This window comes from Phocoena sinus, chromosome 19 (assembly GCF_008692025.1).
Source record: "Phocoena sinus isolate mPhoSin1 chromosome 19, mPhoSin1.pri, whole genome shotgun sequence".
Lineage (NCBI taxonomy): Eukaryota > Metazoa > Chordata > Mammalia > Artiodactyla > Phocoenidae > Phocoena > Phocoena sinus.
In genome coordinates, this window is record NC_045781.1 from 47,966,946 (window position 1) to 47,987,680 (window position 20,735).

Sequence of the window (20,735 nt, forward strand, 5' to 3'; positions counted from 1 at the left end):
ATGTTAAAAATTTAAAATTCATAGGGCATGATTATTTTATATTTATATGAAGTAAAGCAGGCCTATTTTTGGTGCAACTGATAATTTATTTTGTTGTGATATTATTACTCCCAGGAGACTAATTTCTCTTACTCTGTAATTTCCTTTATAAGTTACTCCCTGACACACTCTCTGAAGAAGCATACCAAGTTCCTGGAGTCAGATAACATCCATCTATATTAGAGAAGCATTTGAAAAATTTGTATTTTGCCATGGTCATTTATAACCAATAAAAGAAACTAATAGCCTTTTACAAGATTGCATCTGCCGGTCTGTCCCAAGAGCAGTGCTGGTCAGGCTGCATTATACTCTAATTCTATGGAAATGCAGCAGAATTTAAATACAACTGTTATCGGTCAGGGTTCCGTCAGGGAAGCAGCACCACTGTGAGTTTAGGAACAAGGTTCTATTTTAGGACTGGGATCTTAACAATCATCAGAGGCACTGGAAAGTGGAGCCCAGCTGTCTGGAGGAAGAGATGGAGCAGAGTGAAAGCCAGGACAAGCTGGAATAAACCAGCCCCTCTGTGATCCTCCCTCACTGGGCTTTATCACACACAGAAAACCTCTGGGGGGAAAACGGCCAGCCTTTCACTTCTGACACATATCATGCAAGCTCCCTTTTTGGCTAAATTTTAACCAGAGCAAGACAAGAAAAGAGATTCTGTGAAATGTGGTTTCTAGCTTAACCAGCTTAATGACAGAAAAGCAGACACATCTATCCATTTGAATACATTTCTTTAATTGTTCAAAATTCAGAATATGTAAATGTAAGCTCATGTTGTGTCAGCAAAACCCAAACCACATCATGGGATTATTTATTGCTTACAAAACATTTTATTCTTAATTCTCTGTGTGAATTGATAGTATTTATATGAGTACACCATCCAGCAAGATTTTTAAATAGTATTTTTTTTAAAAAAGGGAAAAGAATTTAAATGGAAAATAAAAATATTATAGAGAGATAGATGTGAGTGTTTCATTGCAGAATGAGTTTCCAGAAGCTGCTCATGCAACTAGCACCCACTCTTCATTGCCAAGAGGATTTGCTACTTGTAGAGTAGCAGACAGCTGTCCAAATGCAGCTGGTAAATGTTTCCATTTTTACCAGGTTTGTTAGTCTTATAATTGCCTTTACATTATGGGTCAGTTTATTTCACTCTTCTGCTTTTGTTATTTCATTCACTGGGGCAAGGTATTTGTCTGCAGTGAAAGCTAATTCACTTTTAACAGAATCACAGTATAGCCAAATGTTTTTGTTTAACCAAGACTAGTAGTTTAATTCCAATGTGTATTCTTCTAAATAAAGTGATTTCATTGACTTTTCAAATCTATATTTAGAAAATTTGTTGAAGATTATTTTCGGGTAAAATAAAAACATTTATCTTGATTTCTGAAGCCTGTTAAGGAACATTCTAATTATTTCTAAATAGTTCAGACCTTTACGTTTCTTTTTTTTAATCCTTAAATATGTATTTAACTCTAATAGCAAAATAATCCTTCATGTACAATATTTTAATGAAAATTCATGCAATTCTAATGTATCTTGAAGATCTACCTAAAAACCATTAGATAAGAAATAATACATGTAAATCTGAAGACAAGCACATAATGATAAGAAAAAGACAAAAATGGTTCAAAAAAGAATGTAAGTGCTACATTGTATTATGCAATGTTAAACCTAATAAAATGAAAAATGAAAAATAGGCAGAGGGTATGAACAGACCGTTCTGAGGAAAGCGAGTCCAGAAGAGCAGCAAACTCATGAAAAATGCTTAGATATACTGTTAGGTAAATGCAAGAGAAATAAGAATGATACATCACTCTGGTATTTTGTTGTTGAACTTATGCAAATTTAAAAGATATGTAATACCTATTGCTGTCAAGGATGTGGGGAAAAGCATATCTTTGTCAAGGATGTAGGAAAAGCATACCTTTGTATACTACTGTTGGAAATGTGGAGAATTTAACTTGTTTTGGTGGGCAGAGAAGAAGCTGGAAATATTTATTAAAACATGTAGATACAATAGTTCTTTATTTAGAACCCTCTTCTGCAGAACTGAAAATACCAGCACATAGAGAAGCATGCAGAGTTATTTATTCTTGCATTGTTCAGAGAGGCAAAACCTGGAAACAAAGTGAATATACATTAACAAGGAAACAGTTGACTAAAATTGGAACATTCACATAGTAAAATATTATGCAATCAATAAAAGTAGGAATTAGGCTTCTGCCAGATAACTCAAAGGGATTTCCATAAGTTATTTGTTAATGATAAAATCATGATACAGTAAACAGCATAAAACATGGCTCCTATTTTAATAAAACAAATAATGCCTAGTGTGTAGGTATATGTATTCAAAACATATTTAGGTGTACGTGAATGTACGTATAAGTGAACACATAACTTAAACATGTATATACATATATATGTGTATATATATATATTTGTATATGTCAATGGAAACAGAGAGAATTATGAAAAAACATGGAAGGAAAACCAGTAGCTCATTAATGTTGGTTATGTTATGGGGTGGGTTAGAAGCCAAAGGCAGCAAAAGGGTGAAATAAGTGGGAAAAGAAAACCAAGTAAAACATAGAAAAGAGTTGTTTTACATAAATTTTTTATTGAATTCAGTTGCATTGAGTTAGATGCCTTTGTGAACTGAGAGATGGGGAGGAAATAATTTCACCCAGAAAACGCAGGGAAAGATTTGCCTGACCATGTATCCCTGGATTTGAAGAACCATTAAGACATATGGCAAGGATTTGAATATTTATGTTGATAGCAATTTTTGTTGTTGTTTTAAATCAGGGGTAATTAGAGATTGATGAACAGCCTCTGTATTTCAGATTTTATCACTAAGGTGATGTGAGTGTCATTCTTAAAGCTTTTTCTTTTACTTTATTCTCAGGGAAATGTGTTGTTTTCTTGTTCAGAACCACAGTCTGTGCCTGTGACTTTTCTGAGCCCCAGGAGTTACTTAGCACTGCCGGGCTCTTCCGGGGAGAACGAAGTTTCTGCCACTTTTCAATTTCGAACCTGGAATAAGGAGGGGCTACTGCTATTCAGTGAGCTTCAGCTGGTTTCAGGGGGTCTCCTCCTCTTTCTTAATGATGGAAGACTTAAGGTGAATCTCTACCATCCAGGAAAATTACCCAGTGACATCACAGCAGGTAATAAGTGTATTCCTGCAGGCAAAGTATATGCGTTTGAAAGATTTCCTTACCTCTCTGTTCCTTCTCCATAAAATTTTATGCTTAACCCAAAAATTAATATTTGTTTAACAAATGAATACTTGAGTTAATAAGATTATCTCTTCCTTAGAGGAACTCGATTCTGATTTTCTTTTAAATATGTCTTCAACACGAGCAGTTCTTATTAACCAAAATGATAGTTGTGGGGCAATAGAAATTTCCTTCCATGACCCTCTCGCCCAGTCCAGGTAAATCAATATATCCCGAGGAAATGTGTTCTGGGAAAAATATGACAGACTCTGAAATGGACCCCAAGTTTGCTGGGTATCTACGGTGGAAGATGAGTCTTGTGTAACACAATTATTAGTCTTATCTGGTCTTTGAGAGATGGGGAGGGGTCTTTCTGGAATCTATAACTGTATCTCAATATTAGTGTGAATGTAAAACCTAAATATTTAGTCAAATTAACTTTACTTGTTGCTGTAGTTCGTGTGATGTTGCATATATTTGGGGAGAAGATTTGTGTAAAGTCTCTCATTTGGGAACCAAATGGAATTCTCTGCACTTCTAGGCAATATGGTACCATTTTAATGACTAGAATATAATTAAAGAGACTGTATGAATGTCTGGAAAATTGATGTCTAATTTAGGTCAGTGCTTTGGGTGAGGGATATTTTTGTCTCTTCATTAAAATTATATAATTCTTGACAAAGGAGCTCCATCACATTTTCATATATATGGAATAATACCCAAGCCAAGCAACTAGAGGTCACATTGGGGTAAATTGCGACCTCAAGTTAATAAATGATCTTTAAAAACAATTTAAAGATGCCATTGTACTACTCATCTATATTAACTATGACCAAAATTAATAGAATATGACTGGGAGAGGAAAAAAAGTTAAAATACAGTCAGAAACCAAATATAAGAAACACAGGTATACAAATGAATATGCCTAGTCTTTGTGTATCTATTTTGTTGTTTGTATATTGCTGTAGTTTAAATGTGGGAACTGAAACTTCAGTATCTATTATCATTTTTAAGAGGTACTGTGCTGTGACCTTTTAATGCAACACTCAAAATGTGGTAGATTTGCAGGCTTGACAAAAGGAAATAAAATAATCAGTGTCATATTACTAATTAATAGGCTCCCTAAAATGAGGGGCTAAAAATGTAAGCTTGCTATTAATGTGTAGTTTATTGTGATGTTCTTTGACATCCTCTGGAGTGCTTATAGTCATAGCCTAATTTTCAGCATCTTAAAGAAGCTGCTTCAGTACAGCGTTATTGTACTGAGCCCCATGAAGCTAGTTCATTTCTAAACACTTTACAGGCATACAAATTTAATAAAATACTAGGTGTAAGTCTATCTAAACTACCCCAAATGATTTTAAAAATTAATGTTTAAATCCGTGTACACTGTAATCTATTATGACATCATATGACTTTGTGTGACTGTGCCCATAGCTAATAACAAGGATCCTCGACAAAATATGAAAGTCAATATATTAAAACTGTTACACTTCAGATAACACAAGTAGGACTTTACACGCCAACTCCCCCATTCCCATCTTTCTAGTTTCTTTTAAAGTATTAATTTTTGCTAGTTTCGGTGAGGAAAGTACATTTTGCATTGGATGGTGGGCTATTTAAATGGTATGGGTGGGTGGTCCATTTGTTTCTCTCATAGGAGAAGACTTTCTCAGGTACAGTGTTCGATAATTAAATCAGTTGTCAGGTTGTATCATAATGACTCGGAAGAGAATGGATGACCTATTATTGGTGGGTGAGTATCATATACTAAATCATTCCATTCTATAAGGATGGCTCAATTTTTCTTTGCTACTGGAGATATAAATTATTAATCTTACAGGTTTTCAAAGCATAGAGTTTTTATGCTTTTTGCAATGGAATAAAAATTTATATTATGTTGAAGAAGAATGGAATTGTGCAGGTGTTTGAATTATCAGGCTAAATTTTTAATGTGATGTAAAAACAAATCGTCATTGGGAAAGGTTCAAAAATACTATGCCAGGGCTTCCCTGGTGGTGCAGTGGTTGAGAGTCCGCCTGCCGATACAGGGGACACGGGTTCGTGCCCCGGTCCGGGAAGATACCAGGTGCCGCGGAGCGGCTGGGCCCGTGAACCATGGCCACTGAGCCTGCGCGTCCGGAGCCTGTGCTCCGCAACGGGAGAGGCCACAGCAGTGAGAGGCCCGCGTACCACAAAAAAACAAAACAAAACAAAAAAATACTATGCCAGCCTCAGTCATTTTTGAAATATTAAGGATATTATAATAGTCTAGATCGTAAGACATATTAGCAGCACTGCAAAATCACTCATGACATAAAATGTTGTCAGTCTCTGTCACCTTCATAGATGGCAAAGCAAAAATCATTCAGATCAAGAACCTAACGAACAATACGGTTATATTTTCCTGTTTAAAACAAGTTATTTATTGTCAAATTTGAGATTGCTGCTATGAGTTTTACATTTCTGCTGTTGCTTTTGCCTAAAGGTGAAAATCAGGCCTGAAAACAAGCTTCTTGCTCCCATGGGCAGGGACTGGCAGATGCAGCCTTACAGTATTTGAGATGTTTCTTTTTAAACATCTTTATTGGAGTGTAATTGCTTTACAATGGTGTGTTAGTTTCTGCTGTATAACAAAGTGAATCACCTATACATAAGCATATATCCCCATATCCCTTCCCTCTTGCATCTCCCTCCCACCTCCCTATCCCACCCCTCTAGGTGGGCACAAAGCACCGAGCTGATCTCCCTGTGCTATGTGGCTGCTTCCCACTACCTATCTATTTTACGTTTGGTAGTGTATATATGTCCATGCCATTCTCTCACTTTGTCCCAGCTTACCTTTCCCCCTCCCCGTGTCCTCAAGTCCATTCTCTACTTCTGCATATTTATTCCTGTCCTGCCACTAGGTCTTTTTTTTTTCTTAAAGTTAAATATAAAATTCTCCTCCCAGAACTATAACATTTATTTATTTATTTATTTTCTGTTTATTTTATTTATTTTTTAAGCATCTTTATTGGAGTATAATTACTTTACAATGGTGTATTAGTTCCTGCTGTATAACAAAGTGAATCAGCTATACATATACGTATGTCCCCATATCTCTTCCCTCTTGCGTCTCCCTCCCTCCCACCCTTCCTATCCCACCCCTCTCGGTGGTCACAAAGCACCGAGCTGATCTCCCTGTGCTATGCGGCTGCTTCCCACTAGCTATCTGTTTTACATTTGGTAGTGTATATATGTCCATGCCACTCTCTCACTTTGTCCCAGCTTACCCTTCCCCCTCCCCGTGTCCTCAAGTCTATTCTCTAGTAGGTCTGCATCTTTATTGCTGTCCTGCTCCTAGGTTCTTCATAACCTTTTTTTTTTCCCCATATATATGTGTTAGCATACAGTATTTGTTTTTCTCTTTCTGACTTTCTTCACTCTGTATGACAGACTCTAGGTCCATCCACCTCACTACAAATAACTCAATTTCATTTCTTTTTATGGGTAAGTAATATTCCATTGTATATATGCACCACATCTTCTTTATCCATTCACCTGTCGATGGACACTTAGGTTGCTTCCATGTCCTGGCTATTGTAAATAGTGCTGCAATGAACATTGTAGTAAATGACTCTTTTTGAATTATGGTTTTCTCAGGTATATGCCCAGTAGTGGGATTGCTGGGTCATATGGAAGTTCTATTTTTAGTTTTTTAAGGAACCTCCATACTGTTCTCCATAGTGGCTGTATCAATTTACATTCCCACCAACAGTGCAAAAGGGTTCCCTTTTCTCCACACCTTCTCCAGCATTTATTGTTTGTTGATATTTGTAATGATGGCCATTCTGACCAGTGTGAGGTGATACCTCATTGTAGTTTTGATTTGCATTTCTCTGATGATTAGTGATGTTGAGCATTCTTTCATGTGTTTGTTGGCAATCTGTATATCTTCTTTGGAGAAATGTCTGTTCAGGTCTTCTGCCCATTTTTGGATTGGGTTGTTTGTGGTTTTTATTGAGCTGCATGAACTGCTTATAAATTTTGGAGATTAATCCTTTGTCAGTTGCTTCATTTGCAAATATTTTCTCCCATTCTGTGAGTTGTCTTTTTGTATTGTTTATGGTTTCCTTTGCTGTGCAAAAGCTTTTATGTTTCATTAGGTCCGATTTGTTTATTTTAGTTTTTATTTCCATTTCTCTAGGAGACTGGTCAAAAAGGATCTTGCTGTGATTTATGTCATAGAGTGTTCTGCCTATGTTTTCCTCTAAGAGTTTGATAGTTTCTGGCCTTAAATTTAGGTCTTTAATCCATTTTGAGTTTATTTTTGTGTATGGTGTTAGGGAGTGTTCTAATTTCATTCTTTTACATGTAGCTGTCCAGTTTCCCCAGCATCATTTATTGAAGAGACTTTTTTCCATTGTGTATTCTTGCCCCATTATCAAAAATAAGGTGATCATACGTGCGTGCATTTATCTCTCGGCTTTCTGTCCTGTTCCATTGATCTATATATCTGTTTCTGTGCCAGTACCATACTGTCTTGATTACTATAGCTTTGTAGTATAGTCTGAAGTCCAGGAGCCTGATTCCTCCAGCTCTGTTTCTTTCTCAAGAATGCTATGCCTATTCGGGGTCTTTTGTGTTTCCATACGAATTGTGAAATTTTTTGTTCTAGTTCTGTGAAACATGCCATTGGTAGTTTGATAGGGATTGCATTGAATCTGTAGATTGCTTTGGGTAGTGTAGTCATTGCCACAATGTTGATTCTTCCAATCCAAGAACATGGTAGATCTCTCCATCTGTTGGTATCATCTTTCATTTCTTTCATCAGTGTCTTATAGTTTTCTGTGTACAGGTCTTTTGTCTCCTTAGGTAGGTTTATTCCTAGATATTTTATTCTTTTTGATGTAATGATAAATGGGAGCATTTCCTTAATTTCTCTTTTAGATTTTTCATTATTAGTGTATAGGAATGCAAGAGATTTCTGTGCATTAATTTTGTATCCTGCTACTTTACCAAATTCATTGATTAGCTCTGGTAGTTTTCTGGTAGTATCTTTAGGAGTCTCTTTGTATAGTATCATGTCATCTGCAAACAGTGACAGTTTTAATTCTTTTCTGATTTGGATTCCATTTATTTCTTTTTCTTCGCTGATTGCTGTGGCTAAAACTTCCAAAACTGTTTTGAATAATAGTGGTGAGAGTGGGCAACCTTGTCTTGTTCCTGATCTTAGTGGAAATGGTTTCAGTTTTTCACCATTGAGAACGATGTTGTCTCTGGGTTTGTCATATATGATCATCTTTATGTTGAGGTAAGTTCACTCTCTGCCTACTTTCTGGAGTTTTCATCATAAATGAGTACTGAATTTTGTCAAAACCTTTTTCTGCATCTATTGAGATTATCATATGGTTTTTATCCTTCAGTTTTTTAAAATGTTGTATCACATTGATTGATTTGCGTATATTGAAGAATCCTTGCATTCCTGGGATAAACCCCACTTGATCATGGTATATGATCCTTTTTATGTGCTGTTGGATTCTGTTTGCTAGTATTTTGCTGAGGATTTTTGCATCTATGTCCATCAGTGATACTGGCCTGTAGTTTTCTTTGTGACATCTTTGTCTGGTTTTGGTATCAGGGTGATGGTGGCCTCATAGAATGAGTTTGGGAGTGTTCCTCCCTCTGCTATATGTTGGAAGAGTTTGAGAAGGATAGGTGTTAGCACTTCTGTAAATTTGATAGAATTTGCCTGTGAAGCTATGTGGTCGTGGGCTTTTGTTCATTGGAAAATTTTTAATCACAGTTTCAATTTCAGTGCTTGTGATTGGTCTGTTTATATTTTCTATTTTTTCCTGGTTCATTGTCAGAAGGTTGTGCTTTTCTAAGAATTTGTCCATTTCTTCCAGGTTGTCCATTTTATTGACATATAGATGCTTGTAGTAATCTCTCATGATCCTTTGTATTTCTGCAGGGTCAGTTGTTACTTCTTTTTCATTTTTAGTTCTGTTGAGTCTTCTCCCTTTTTTTCTTGATGAGTCTGGCTAATGGTTTATCAATTCTGTTTAACTTTTCAAAGGACTGACTTTTAGTTTTACTGATCTTTCCTATTCTTTCCTTTATTTCTTTTTCATTTATTTCTGATCTGATCTTTATGATTTCTTTCCTTCTGCTAACTTTGGGTTATTTTTGTTCTTCTTTCTCTATTTGCTTTAGGTGTAAAGTTAGGTTGTTTATTTGAGATTTTTCTTGGTTTGTGAGGTAGGATGGTATTTCTATAAACTTCCTGCTTAGAACTGCTTTTGCTGCATCCCATAGGTTTTGGGTCATCGTGTGTTCATTGTCATTTCTTTCTAGGCATTTTTTGATTTTCTCTTTGAGTTCTTAAGTGACCTCTTGGTTATTTAGTAGCATATTGTTTAGCCTCCATGTGTTTGTATTTTTTACAGTTTTTTTCCTGTAATTGATATCTAGTCTCCTAACATTGTGGTTGGAAAGGATACTTGATTCGATTTCAGTGTTCTTAAATTTACCAAGGCTTGATTTGTGACCCAAGATATCGTCTTTCCTGGAGAATGTTCCATGAGCACTTGAGAAGACAGTGTATTCTGTTATTTTTGGATGGAATGTCCTATAAATATCAGTTAAGTCCATCTTGTTTAATGTATCATTTAAAACTTGTGTTTCCTTATTTTCCTTTTGGATGATCTGTCCATTGGTGAAAGTGGGGTGTTAAAGTCCCCTACTATGGTTGTGTTACTGTCGATTTCCCCTTTTATGGCTGTTAGCATTTGTGTTATTTATTGAGGTGCTCCTGTGTTGGGTGCATAAATATTTACAATTGTTATATCTTCTTCTTGGATTGATGCCTTGATCATTATGTAGTGTCCTTCTTTGTCTCTTGTAATAGTCTTTATTTTAAAGTCTATTTTGTCTGATATGAGAATTGCTACTCCAGCTTTCTTTTGATTTCCATTTTTGTGGAATATGTTTTTCCATCCCCTCACTGTCAGTCTGTATGTGTCACTAGGTCTGAAGTGGGTCTCTTGTAGAAAGCATATATATGGGTCTTGTTTTTGTATCCATTCATCCAGTCTATGTCTTTTGGTTGGAGCATTTAATTCATTTACATTTAAGGTAATTATGGATATGTATGTTCCTATTACCATTTTCTTAATTGTTTTGGGTTTGTTTTTGTAGGTCTTTTCCTTCGCTTGTGTTTCTTGCCTAGAGTAGTTCCTTTAGCATTTGTTGTAAAGCTGGTTTGGTGGTGCTGAATTCTCCTAACTTTTGCTTGTCTGTAAAGGTTTTAATTTCTCCATCGAATCTGAATGAGATCCTTGCTGGGTAGAGTAATCTTGGTTGTAGGTTTTTCCCTTTCCTCACTTTAAATATGTCCTGCCACTCCCTTCTGGCTTATAGAGTTTCTGCTGAAAGATCAGCTGTTAACCTTATGGGGATTCCCTTGTATGTTATTTGTTGCTTTTCCCTTGCTGCTTTTAATATTTTTTCTTTGTATTTAATTTTTGATAGTTTGATTAATGTGTCTCAGCATGTTTCTCTTTGGGTTCATCCTTTATGTACTCTTTTTGCTTCCTGTACTTGACTGACTATTTCCTTTCCCGTGTTAGGGAAGTTTTCGACTATAATCTCTTCAAGTATTTTCTCAGACCCTTTCTTTTCCTCTTCTTCTTCTGGGAGTCCTGTAATTTGAATATTGGTGTGTTTAATGTTGTCCCAGAGGTCTCTGAGACTGTCCTCAATTCTTTTCATTCTTTTTTATTTATTCTGCTCTGCAGTATTTACTTCCACCATTTTATCTTCCAGTTCACTTATCCGTTCTTCTGCCTCAGTTATTCTGCTATTGATTCCTTCTAGAGTATTTTTAATTCCAGTAATTGTGTTGTTCATCACTGTTTGTTTGCTCTTTAGTTCTTCTAGATCTTTGTTAAATGTTTCTTGTATTTTCTCCGTTCTGTTTCCGAGATTTTGGATCATCTTTACTATCCTAACTCTGAATTATTTTACAGGTAGGTTGCCTATTTTATCTTCGTTTATTTGGTCTTGCAGGTTTTTACCTTGCTCCTTCATCTGTAACATTTTTTTTTGTTGTTTCTTTTTTTTTTTTTGGTGGGTGGTGCTGTATTCCTGTCTTACTGGTTGTTTGTCCTGAGACGTCCAGCACTGGAGTTTGCAGGCAGTTGGATAGAGTCAGGTCTTGGTGCTGAGATGAGGACCTCTGGGAGGCCTCATTCCTATTAATATTCCCTGGGGTCTGAGGTTCTCCATTAGTCCAGAGGTTTGGACTCTGAGCTCTCACCACAGGATCTTGGGCAGGACCTGTGACCTGGAAACCAAAATCCCACAAGCTTCATGGTGCAGTTAAAAAAAAAAGAAGAAAGAAAGGAACAGTACAATATCAAAGAATAAAATAGAAAATAAAATTAGAAAGATAAAAAATATATTAGGAAAAATAAAACTTTAATTGAAACAACTTCAACAAGGTAAAATACAACCACAACAGGAAAAAAAAAAGAAAAAAAACCTGGCTATGCAGGTGGAGTTTAGGTGGGGGTGGAACTCTAGGCAGGGGTGGGGTTTAGGGTGAGGTGGGTCCTAGGCGGTTAGGGGAGTGACGTTTGAGCATGGGGCGGGGCCTAGGCTCAGGACCTAGGTAGCTGGAAAAGTCCCTTGGAGGCAGGGCCTAGGTGGGGTGACATTCAAGCATGGGGTGGGGTGTCTGCTTAGGACTTGGGGAGGGGGAGAGGCGGCACATCCAAAGGAGGGCCTCTGGAGTGTGGGGTTCCAGAGTTTGGAGGTAGGGCCCTGAGTGAGGGTGTGTGGTTGGGGTTTAGGCCCAGCTCATTGGACGGGGTCTCCCAGTGTAGAGGTGGGGCCCTGGGTGGGGGTTTGGGGGCGGGGCTTGGGCTCTGTGCGCAGGAGGGAGGCTCCGAGGGCAGAGGATTAGGCCTGGGAGCCCAGCAGCCTTCCTGATGCCTAAGTGGACAGGGGAACGCACTGGCCGCGTTCTTTAATGTTCCTCTGCGCCCCTCCCACACCTTCTCTCCCAGGTTCTTGCCCCCTAACGGGGGTGGGTACTGCTTGGTGTAGGAGCTCCTCACCTCCCCCAGCCGCCCCTCAGGGGTGCCGGTCCTGGAGGTCCGGCCTTTACTTTTACTCCGCCTTGCCTTCCTCCCACTCCCTCAGGACCTGCACAGCTGGAGGGGGCCTCTGTGGGCAGAGGATCAGGCCTGGGTCTTCAGCAGTCTCCCAGGGACCCACGTGGGCATGGTAAACCTGGCCATGCTCCCTTTTGATCCTCTGCCATCGCAGTGGTTCCCCAATTTCCCCTTTCGGGTGTGGGATCCCCTCCCCTCCTACAGCCAGCCCTCAAGGGCGCCCATCTCATCCTGCCTCCACTTCTCCTCCCCCTTCACTACCCCCACACCCCACGTCCTACCCAGTCACTGGGGGTTCCTCCCGTTCCCTTAGGTGTCCGTGGTCCCCCACCAGTACCTGGTAGGTACCCTAGTTGTGAGGAGATGCAAATTCCACATTCTCCCAGTATGCCATCTTGACTCCGCCTATGAGAGGCCTCTGCATGTTTCAGTTACTAGGCCTTCGTGATTCTTGTGGCCCTGGCAATGGTACTGCCGTCTTGATTTGCCTCACCCAGGAGAAGCCATTTTTAAAGTTCCCCCTTCTTCCCTTTCACTGTTGGAGTATTCCTGCTTTTCACCTTAGAACCCCCTCGCTCCCTGAAAGTCCCACTTTCCCCTAAAGTGATTGGCAGCATTGACCTCCATATTTTCCTCTTGGCAAGAGCAATCTGGTGTCATGGATCTTTAATTCTGGTTAGTGGCTATAGTTAGTGAATATAGGAATGTCTGGCACAGTTTCAGAGCACTAAAAGTTACTTGGAACAGGCAAATTCCTTCAGTTGCTCCTTGAGTAATGGCCTTTGTTTAATTGCTTTTTGCTTCTTTGCAAAGAATCTACCCTATATAGCAGGCTTTTTTTTTTTCCCCCTTTACACATCCTACTTCATGGATGCCTGTTATAATCTTATGAAAGAGTGATGGTAGCTAAAGTGTCACAATATTTCTGTAGCAGTTTAAGACTGGTCCCTGATTTTATATACAAGGAGCAGAGATAAACCTTTTTCCTCCTCCTATATTTTGTGTGTCTATGTGTTTTGGGGCCTGGAGGGAGACAAAAAGAGAGAAGGAGAGAGAGAGAGAAAAGAAAAGAGGAGGAGAAGGAGAAGAAGGGGAGAGGGAGGAGGTAAAGGATCCCACATTCTCCTGCCACCTGCACTTGCAAATCTTTCCATTTATTCTTCTGTTCTTCCAGCTGGAGGTGTCAATGGTTTCTACCCAGAGACCACAGTGATCATACCTGCAATCAAACAGTTTGGGTTTGTTGCTTATTGCAACAAGGAGAACCCTCACCCAGGGGAACCATGGAAGAGTCTCATTATAAAGGTGTTAAGGATGACTTGTCATAGGATTTTAGGTTGAGTTAGCTGTTTTGCGTGGGGGGTTCAAGGAAATGGAAAATTGCTTGGGATTAAATGCTGCCAGGAGGTGAGGGTAACTGGTTAAGTATCTTTGTAAGTATTATTTAGAAGGATGGAGGAATAAAATAAGGCTAAATCTGTATTTGATTTAAACAGTCCGTTGTTACTCATATTAGCCGGGAGAGGACTTGGTATTTTTGTGGTTTTCACAGTAGCCTTGCTTTTGTCTGTGCTTAAACCAGTTTGTAAAGTACTTTTGGGGTTTGTTTGTTTTGGGGGGGTTTTTTGGTCCCAGTTCGTTATAGTGACAGAGTGACCTTGTCTAATATTGATGTTCTCTGAGCTTGTTTATGCTCAGTGGGAGAACACCAAGGCCTAGCTCTGGACGCCCACCAGCATCTCACACCACCAAGGCCTCCCTGAGAGTACCAGGCCACTAGCCCCTAGCTCTTAGGGGCTGCTTTTCTCTTTCTCATAGTTAATTGTTTAACATGAGCAAAACAATAAGGGGGCCGAGCACCTGTCGTGCAGGCCGAGAAGAGTGTGGGTTTTGGAATCAGCTCACCAGCTGGATACTTCCTTGGGTGATTTGTTTTTCCCTTGAGGTTTATTTTCTCCATATTTAAAATGAGAATGACAGTAGTAATGTTGAAGATTAAATGACATGATGCATATAAAGCATGCAGTACCTGTTATGAATAATAGTCACTAAAACTGTTATTATTTTATTATTATTATACCAACAACATATCCCTTCCCCTACCTTTGAAAGTTGTGAGAGTCGTGTACTAGAATTAGCATTTAGTTACCTTATACCATGAATCAGAAAAAACACAAATTCTGCAATTCCTCCTTTTCTTCCCCTCTTTCACCATGATGTGGCCTTGGAAAGGGGCTCACTTCTCATCAGACATTAAAGTGGAAGTAGCTGTAGATTTAAAAGAAAAATAGAATCCAATTTAAAAATTATCCTTTTTATTATGTAGAGTTAGGTGAAATGAATTAAATGGGTCTTTCATTATTTAATTTGAGCAATAAATCCCATTGACAGGTAATAAAAGTCTCCTCATCGTAAGCAAGCGCTGTCTGTTACAAATGAGGCTCAAGAATAGCTTTCTGAAGTTCCTCCCGCAAACACAGCACAACTTCGTAACCCGCAAGCTGGGCAAATGGGTGCATTTAACTGTGTCACATCGCAGAATGGCTGTCCTGACAGACTTTTGTCTGTGTAGCTTTGCTTCCACCATTTGTCCTAGGGTTCTATCCGTCCGTTTTTTTTTTTAAATAATTTTCTTTTTCTTAATAATTATTTTTTATTTTAATAACTTTATTTTATTTTACTCTATCTTCCTTCCTTCCTCCCTCCCTCCCTCCCTCCCTCCCTCCCTCCCTCCCTTCCTTCCTTCCTTCCTTCCTTCCTCCCTTCCTCCCTCCCTCCCTGCCTCCTTTCCTCCCTTCCTTCCTTTCCTCCTTTAGATGACGAATCATCCCAAATTGAGGAGGTGGACTTTGAGGGCAAGATTTATGATTTTTGTTCTTAACTTGTTCAGACTTGTGTTCTTAATGTAAATTAGCTTCTGTATTGACAGAAGATGTCCCCAAGCCTTTGACTTTATCCTGCTGCAGCTACCCAGCAGCTACCTGGAGCACTGCTACTCAGAGTGTGCTCCTTGGAATATACTGGTTCACTGAAATACTTATTACCAAGATAAGTACAAAAATTGAGAGTAATCTCCTAGAAACCGTTATAGCAAGAAGGTATTGCCACACCTTCTAAGCATATGGTCAGTGGGCTTGCATTTTATATATCTTCTTTCTTTAATGTTTCAGTCATTCATTTTTATTGAATTTTATAAAAGTATCAATCTGCAGTAGATCAGAAAAGAAAATGTCCATAACCGCAGGTAGTTTGATGAGCACCATCCCAGGCCAATGGAAAGCCTAAGATGAGATAACAGAAGCAGAGCCTTGTATCCAGGCACATCTGAGCTTTGAGGAAGAGATGGTGGGAGATGCAGGGTGGGATGAGGAGGGTGGGAAGTGTTCGTCTGTGTGACGCAAAACTCAGTACAAGGATCTTCGCTCTAAATGTATCCTCTTAGAGGAAGCACAGGATGACAAATTTGGGACATTTGATTTATTTTAGTCCAGTCTCATATCGTCAGGGATTATATAACTCTATTCAGCTGTCTATTTCAGAGTCCACTCTTAGAAAATGTGTCTAAAAGTATCTAGCCTACATTCTTCGTTTTTCAGTTTTTAGGTCTTTCTCATTATCTTTCACAAACCAAATCAGAATTGGGTCTTTGGAAATCTTTTTTGCTTCATGGATATAATTTAAAAATAAGCTTTGGTGCCCAGGATGGAATTTGTGTTATAGTAAATGAGTACAGGGCAAAGAGCTTCAGCATCTAATGGAGCTTCCATGCATTTTCTGTCTGAAAGCTTGTGGTCAAAAATAGCTGGAGGGCTTCCCTGGTGGCGCAGTGGTTGAGAGTCCACCTGCCGAGGCAGGGGACACGGGTTCGTGCCCCGGTCCGGGAGGATCCCACGTGCCGCGGAGCGGCTGGGCCCGTGAGCCATGGCCGCTGAGCCTGCGCGTCCGGAGCCTGTGCTCCACAGCGGGAGAGGCCACAACAGTGAGAGGCCCGCGTATCGCAAAAAAAAAAAAAAAAAAAAAAAAAAAATAGTTGTGAGTGCTGCCCTTGATTGAGTGATGTGTACATTGCTATTTCTAACCAACTGCTTACAATGTTCACTGTTAAGAGGTATCTCTTTTAACTAATTTTACCTCCCCCAGGTGTTGGATTAAATGATGGGCAGTGGCATTCCGTCTCTTTGTCTGCCAAAAGGAGTTACCTGAGCGTGGTGGTGGATGGCCAAGTGGCTTCTGCGTCTCCTTCCCTGGGGCCTGAGCAGATTTATTCAGGGGGCACCTCTTATTTTGGAGGTAAGAGAAACGGTTGCTCCATATGGGCAATTGAACCATGTTCGCAGTCACTTGCCCTGTGTCTTAAAGTCATCGTGTTTTAACCAGTGTGAATATTATGGAATAATTTCTCACTTTCTTTGAACATGGAAATGTTGAGTAGATCACGATGATTAATTGTGACCTAAAATGCATTTCTTTGAGGTGGACTGACTTAATGTTTATGATTTCTATAATGAGATTGCTTGCAAGTAGACCATGCTCTTCAGTTCTTACTTTCAAATTTTGTTATATTTTCCTAATGTTGAATGGCCGTATATGTATGTCTTTTTCAGATTTTATGGGCTCATTGCATTGCACTGTTTTCCTGATCATGCCTCTTAGCTTTTCTAGAGCATTCTTATTGCTTTTCTGCTGCTCAGTGCAGGTCAATATTATGCCAGTGGACAAAAAATATAACTTAATTAGCCCCAGAAGCCTCTTCTCACTGCGAAGTAATAACGCACTGATATAGTTGATAAAATGAAGGCATTAGCCATCTCTCTTAAAGAACAAAAACAAATGAAGTGTTTACTTGTCCAGTGGATGTTCGATTGAACTAAAATCTTCAAAAAGCAAACCTTGGAAGTGGAAATGAATCTCTAGCACTGGAAAATTAACATAAGACAATACTTAACATTAATTAGAAAGACAAAGTTGTAAAACTGTTAGTAGTAAGACTTATTTTTAATCATGACTTGAGGTGTTTCTTCTTGTTATTTTGAAATGTAATCATGACTTCTGTCTAGAACCACTTTTGAATTTGGTTGAAAGCCCAGCCTTCATTATTCATCAATAAGATACAAATTCCTTTCTAAGAATTGACAGTAAGTACACAGACCGTGAATCATTCATCTTATATTAAGAGTGAACAAACAAACCAAAAAACCCCTACCTAATCCATTACTGTGAGAGGCAGCATAATGGCAACAATCTTAAAAGATATAATTGCTTCCTTTAGGGTGATGTGTTCATGTATAAACCAAGTGGTTTATAAAACCTTATGGAATATATGATTGATTTTATAGCAGTCCATAGGAACATGTTCCTCTAATACATGGTAGGATATACAAACAGTCCCTGACTTAGGATTTTTCAACTTTATGATGGTGCGAAGAAATACATATTCAATAGAAACCGTACTTTGAATTTTGATCTTTTCCCAGGCTAATGACATGTGGAATAATACTCTCTCAGGATGCCGGGCAGTGGCAGCGAGCCACAGCTCCCAGTCACCCATGCAATCCCAAGGGTAAACAACAGATACACTTAAACCATTCTGTTCTCACACAACCAATCTGTTTTCACTTTCAGTACAGTATTCAATAAATTACGTGAGTATTCAACACTTTATTATAAAGTAGGGTTTGTGTTAGGTGATTTTGCCCAACTGTTGGCTAATGTAAGTGTCCTGAGCATGTTTAAGGTAGGCTGGGCTAAGCTATGTTTGGCAGGTTGGATATATTAAACACATTTTTGACTTAGGATATTTTCGACTTACAATGGGTTTATCAAGATGTAACCACATTGTAAGTCAAGGAAGATCTGTGTAGAACAACTTAATCTGGAGCTTTCACTTCAAAGGAAAAGATTTAGAAGCACCAAAAGAGGTAAGAAAAAACCCAAACATTTTGTTAAATGATGCAAAAAAGAGATGATAAAAATAACAGACTGCATAAAAGTGTAAGTAATGAAAATAGACTCATCATTCTTAAATTATTTTACACCCTTCATGTTCAGATTTAGTGATGCCTATTTTTTGTACAAAATTTTGATTGATTTTTATTCATACTATAATATTTTATAATGAAATATATCACATGTGCACTCTGTAATTTTGCTTGTTTTTATTATGATACATATGATATACGCCATTTTAATTAAATGAACTTAATAATTTTTGAATAGTTTTAGATTTACCAGAGGGTTGCAAAGATACACGGGGAGTTGCCAAATAGCCCACACCCAGTTACTTCGTATTGTTCGCATCTTACATCATATATACAATTCAAAGAATACTAATTATTATTTTTAAAATACACATCTGCACATGCATTTTCCAGCTTAAGAAAGATAACATTACCAACATCCATTTGTCACTCCATGATCATACCTCTTCATCTCCCCAGGTAACCATCGTCTTGAATTGGGGTTTTATGCCTCCTGTCATGTTCTTTATGATTTGACATCTTTGCAGGTATTCCTGAGTCCCTAAACAATATACTGTGAAAGCTTCCATAATAAAATGCCAACTTCAGGGCTTTTATTTAAATAACCAATCTTAAGTTTACTTAGGCAACATCTCTGTTGATTCAATCATCTTCTCAATTGGTAACCTTAAGTACCAGAGTATGTTTGATCTTGTCATGAGATTCTATTAATCACTAAGTATATACCCTGCAAGCCCCAGGGCACCATGACATTTCCAGGGCTGCGAACAAGGGTACAAAGGAAAGCAGGAGGCCTCCTGCTGCCACATTTCTCCCTCCTCCTCCCAGCCTTGTGCCTCCAGGACCTGGTAGAGGAGGTCCATCCTTCTGGAAGCCCAAGTAGGGCTTCTGGGGTGGGAATTCTGGATTCTGGGATGGGCTAGAGGGGAGCAGTTTCCAAGTGGGCACATCACCTTCCCCTGTGAGACCCCCTGTTGCCATGGGCAGAATTATGGCTGGAGGAGGGTTAGAATAGGGTCCCCTAAAGGGCAGGACTGGCTCAGGGGCTCATTGTCTGAGTGGTACTGGCAATGGGGTGACCAATGATGCCAAAATCTTGACTCTCCATGCACCAATGCCGAAAAGAAATACGGAGGCAGAGTTTTGGAGGAACGAGAAAAAGTAGCTTTATTCTTTGCCGCGCAAAGAGAGGACACAGCAGCCCCCCACCCCCACTCCCTGGGAATAGGAGAGATTTTATATCCTAATGAAGGTCATGCTTTTTTTTTTTTTCTTTTGCGAAATTTCAAAACAGCTACAGCTGGCGTCAGGCAACTTGGTAACTGGGGTTGGTCTTTTCTGAAGTTATTGGCCGGTGACCTTCTTTCTGAAACAAAGAATGCTACAAGGGAGCGTAAGGAAAGAAGAAAGCCAGGTGCAGAGTGTAATTCATACGGAGTCAGAGAGTAACCAGCTTTGTGAAGGACAAGTCCAGCTAGCTACAAGTGTTGGTTAGTAGTAACAGCTAAAGAATAACCAAGACTGCTTAACTGTTTCAGGCCTGTTTATGTTGTTTCCCAGCCTGTTCACTGTTTCCTTATTTTCCTTGTTTATCAGAAAATAGAAATCTCATTTTTATTTAAGAGAAGTCTTATTTCTATTTTTGCTGCACCACCAACTCTCCCGTTTTAGCACTGAAAGCCTGGAGTCCTGGGAACAGCCTCCCTGCTTCCCACCCCCAGAGCAAACTTGGCGGTTGGTCACCCTAGAAAACCTTCTCCGCTTTGTGGATGAGTCCCCTTTATTCCTAGGATCTGTTTTATCTAGATGGAGGGCTTTTTTTAGGTAGTTAATTTTGGGGCAGTCTGTCCCACCAGCCTGGGTTGTATTTGTTTTCTGTGTCAGTCTTGAGTGTGACTATTGAGAGAGTGGGCTGCCCGGAACTCACAGCATTCTGCATATGCTGCCACACGCCACTCTTTGCCCATCATTGTTTACGTTTTCTCCCTCCTCACATGTATGCCTTTCAAAAACGTACTGAGGTCAGCTTTTATCATTTATAAACGATAAAATTTAAATCTGGGTTCTCCAGATTGAGGATGGAGGAAAGTCTAACTTCTGTGTATTCCCCTATGCAATCTTTGTGCAATTGAATAACACACCGTGTAGCACAAGCTAGAGATACTAGACCGTGTGCAGAATCCTCACACTCCTGCTTGTATAAATCAGACATTACCCATCCAGTGAACTGGCTACACCACCCTGAAGTCAAACCCGACCTCTTACTTCTGGTACGTGCAGTGATCATTTATCTGTCATCTCAGAGGTGCTTACCATGCTGCCTGCCTCTA

General features: G+C 39.1%; 1 protein-coding gene across 7 annotated transcripts in view; it reads left to right on the top strand.

Moving 5' to 3' along the window:
• CNTNAP4 (contactin associated protein family member 4) overlaps positions 1-20,735 on the top strand; it is a 259,598-nt gene that overhangs the window by 160,672 nt on the left and 78,191 nt on the right. For 6 of the 7 annotated variants that reach the window (XM_032613290.1, XM_032613293.1, XM_032613297.1 and 3 more), the window contains 2 exons: positions 2,954-3,215; positions 16,568-16,717. In XM_032613290.1, coding sequence (XP_032469181.1) covers positions 2,954-3,215; positions 16,568-16,717 — 412 coding nt within the window. The remainder of the gene's footprint in view (positions 1-2,953; positions 3,216-16,567; positions 16,718-20,735) is intronic. The other variant, XM_032613295.1, reaches the window with a different exon arrangement.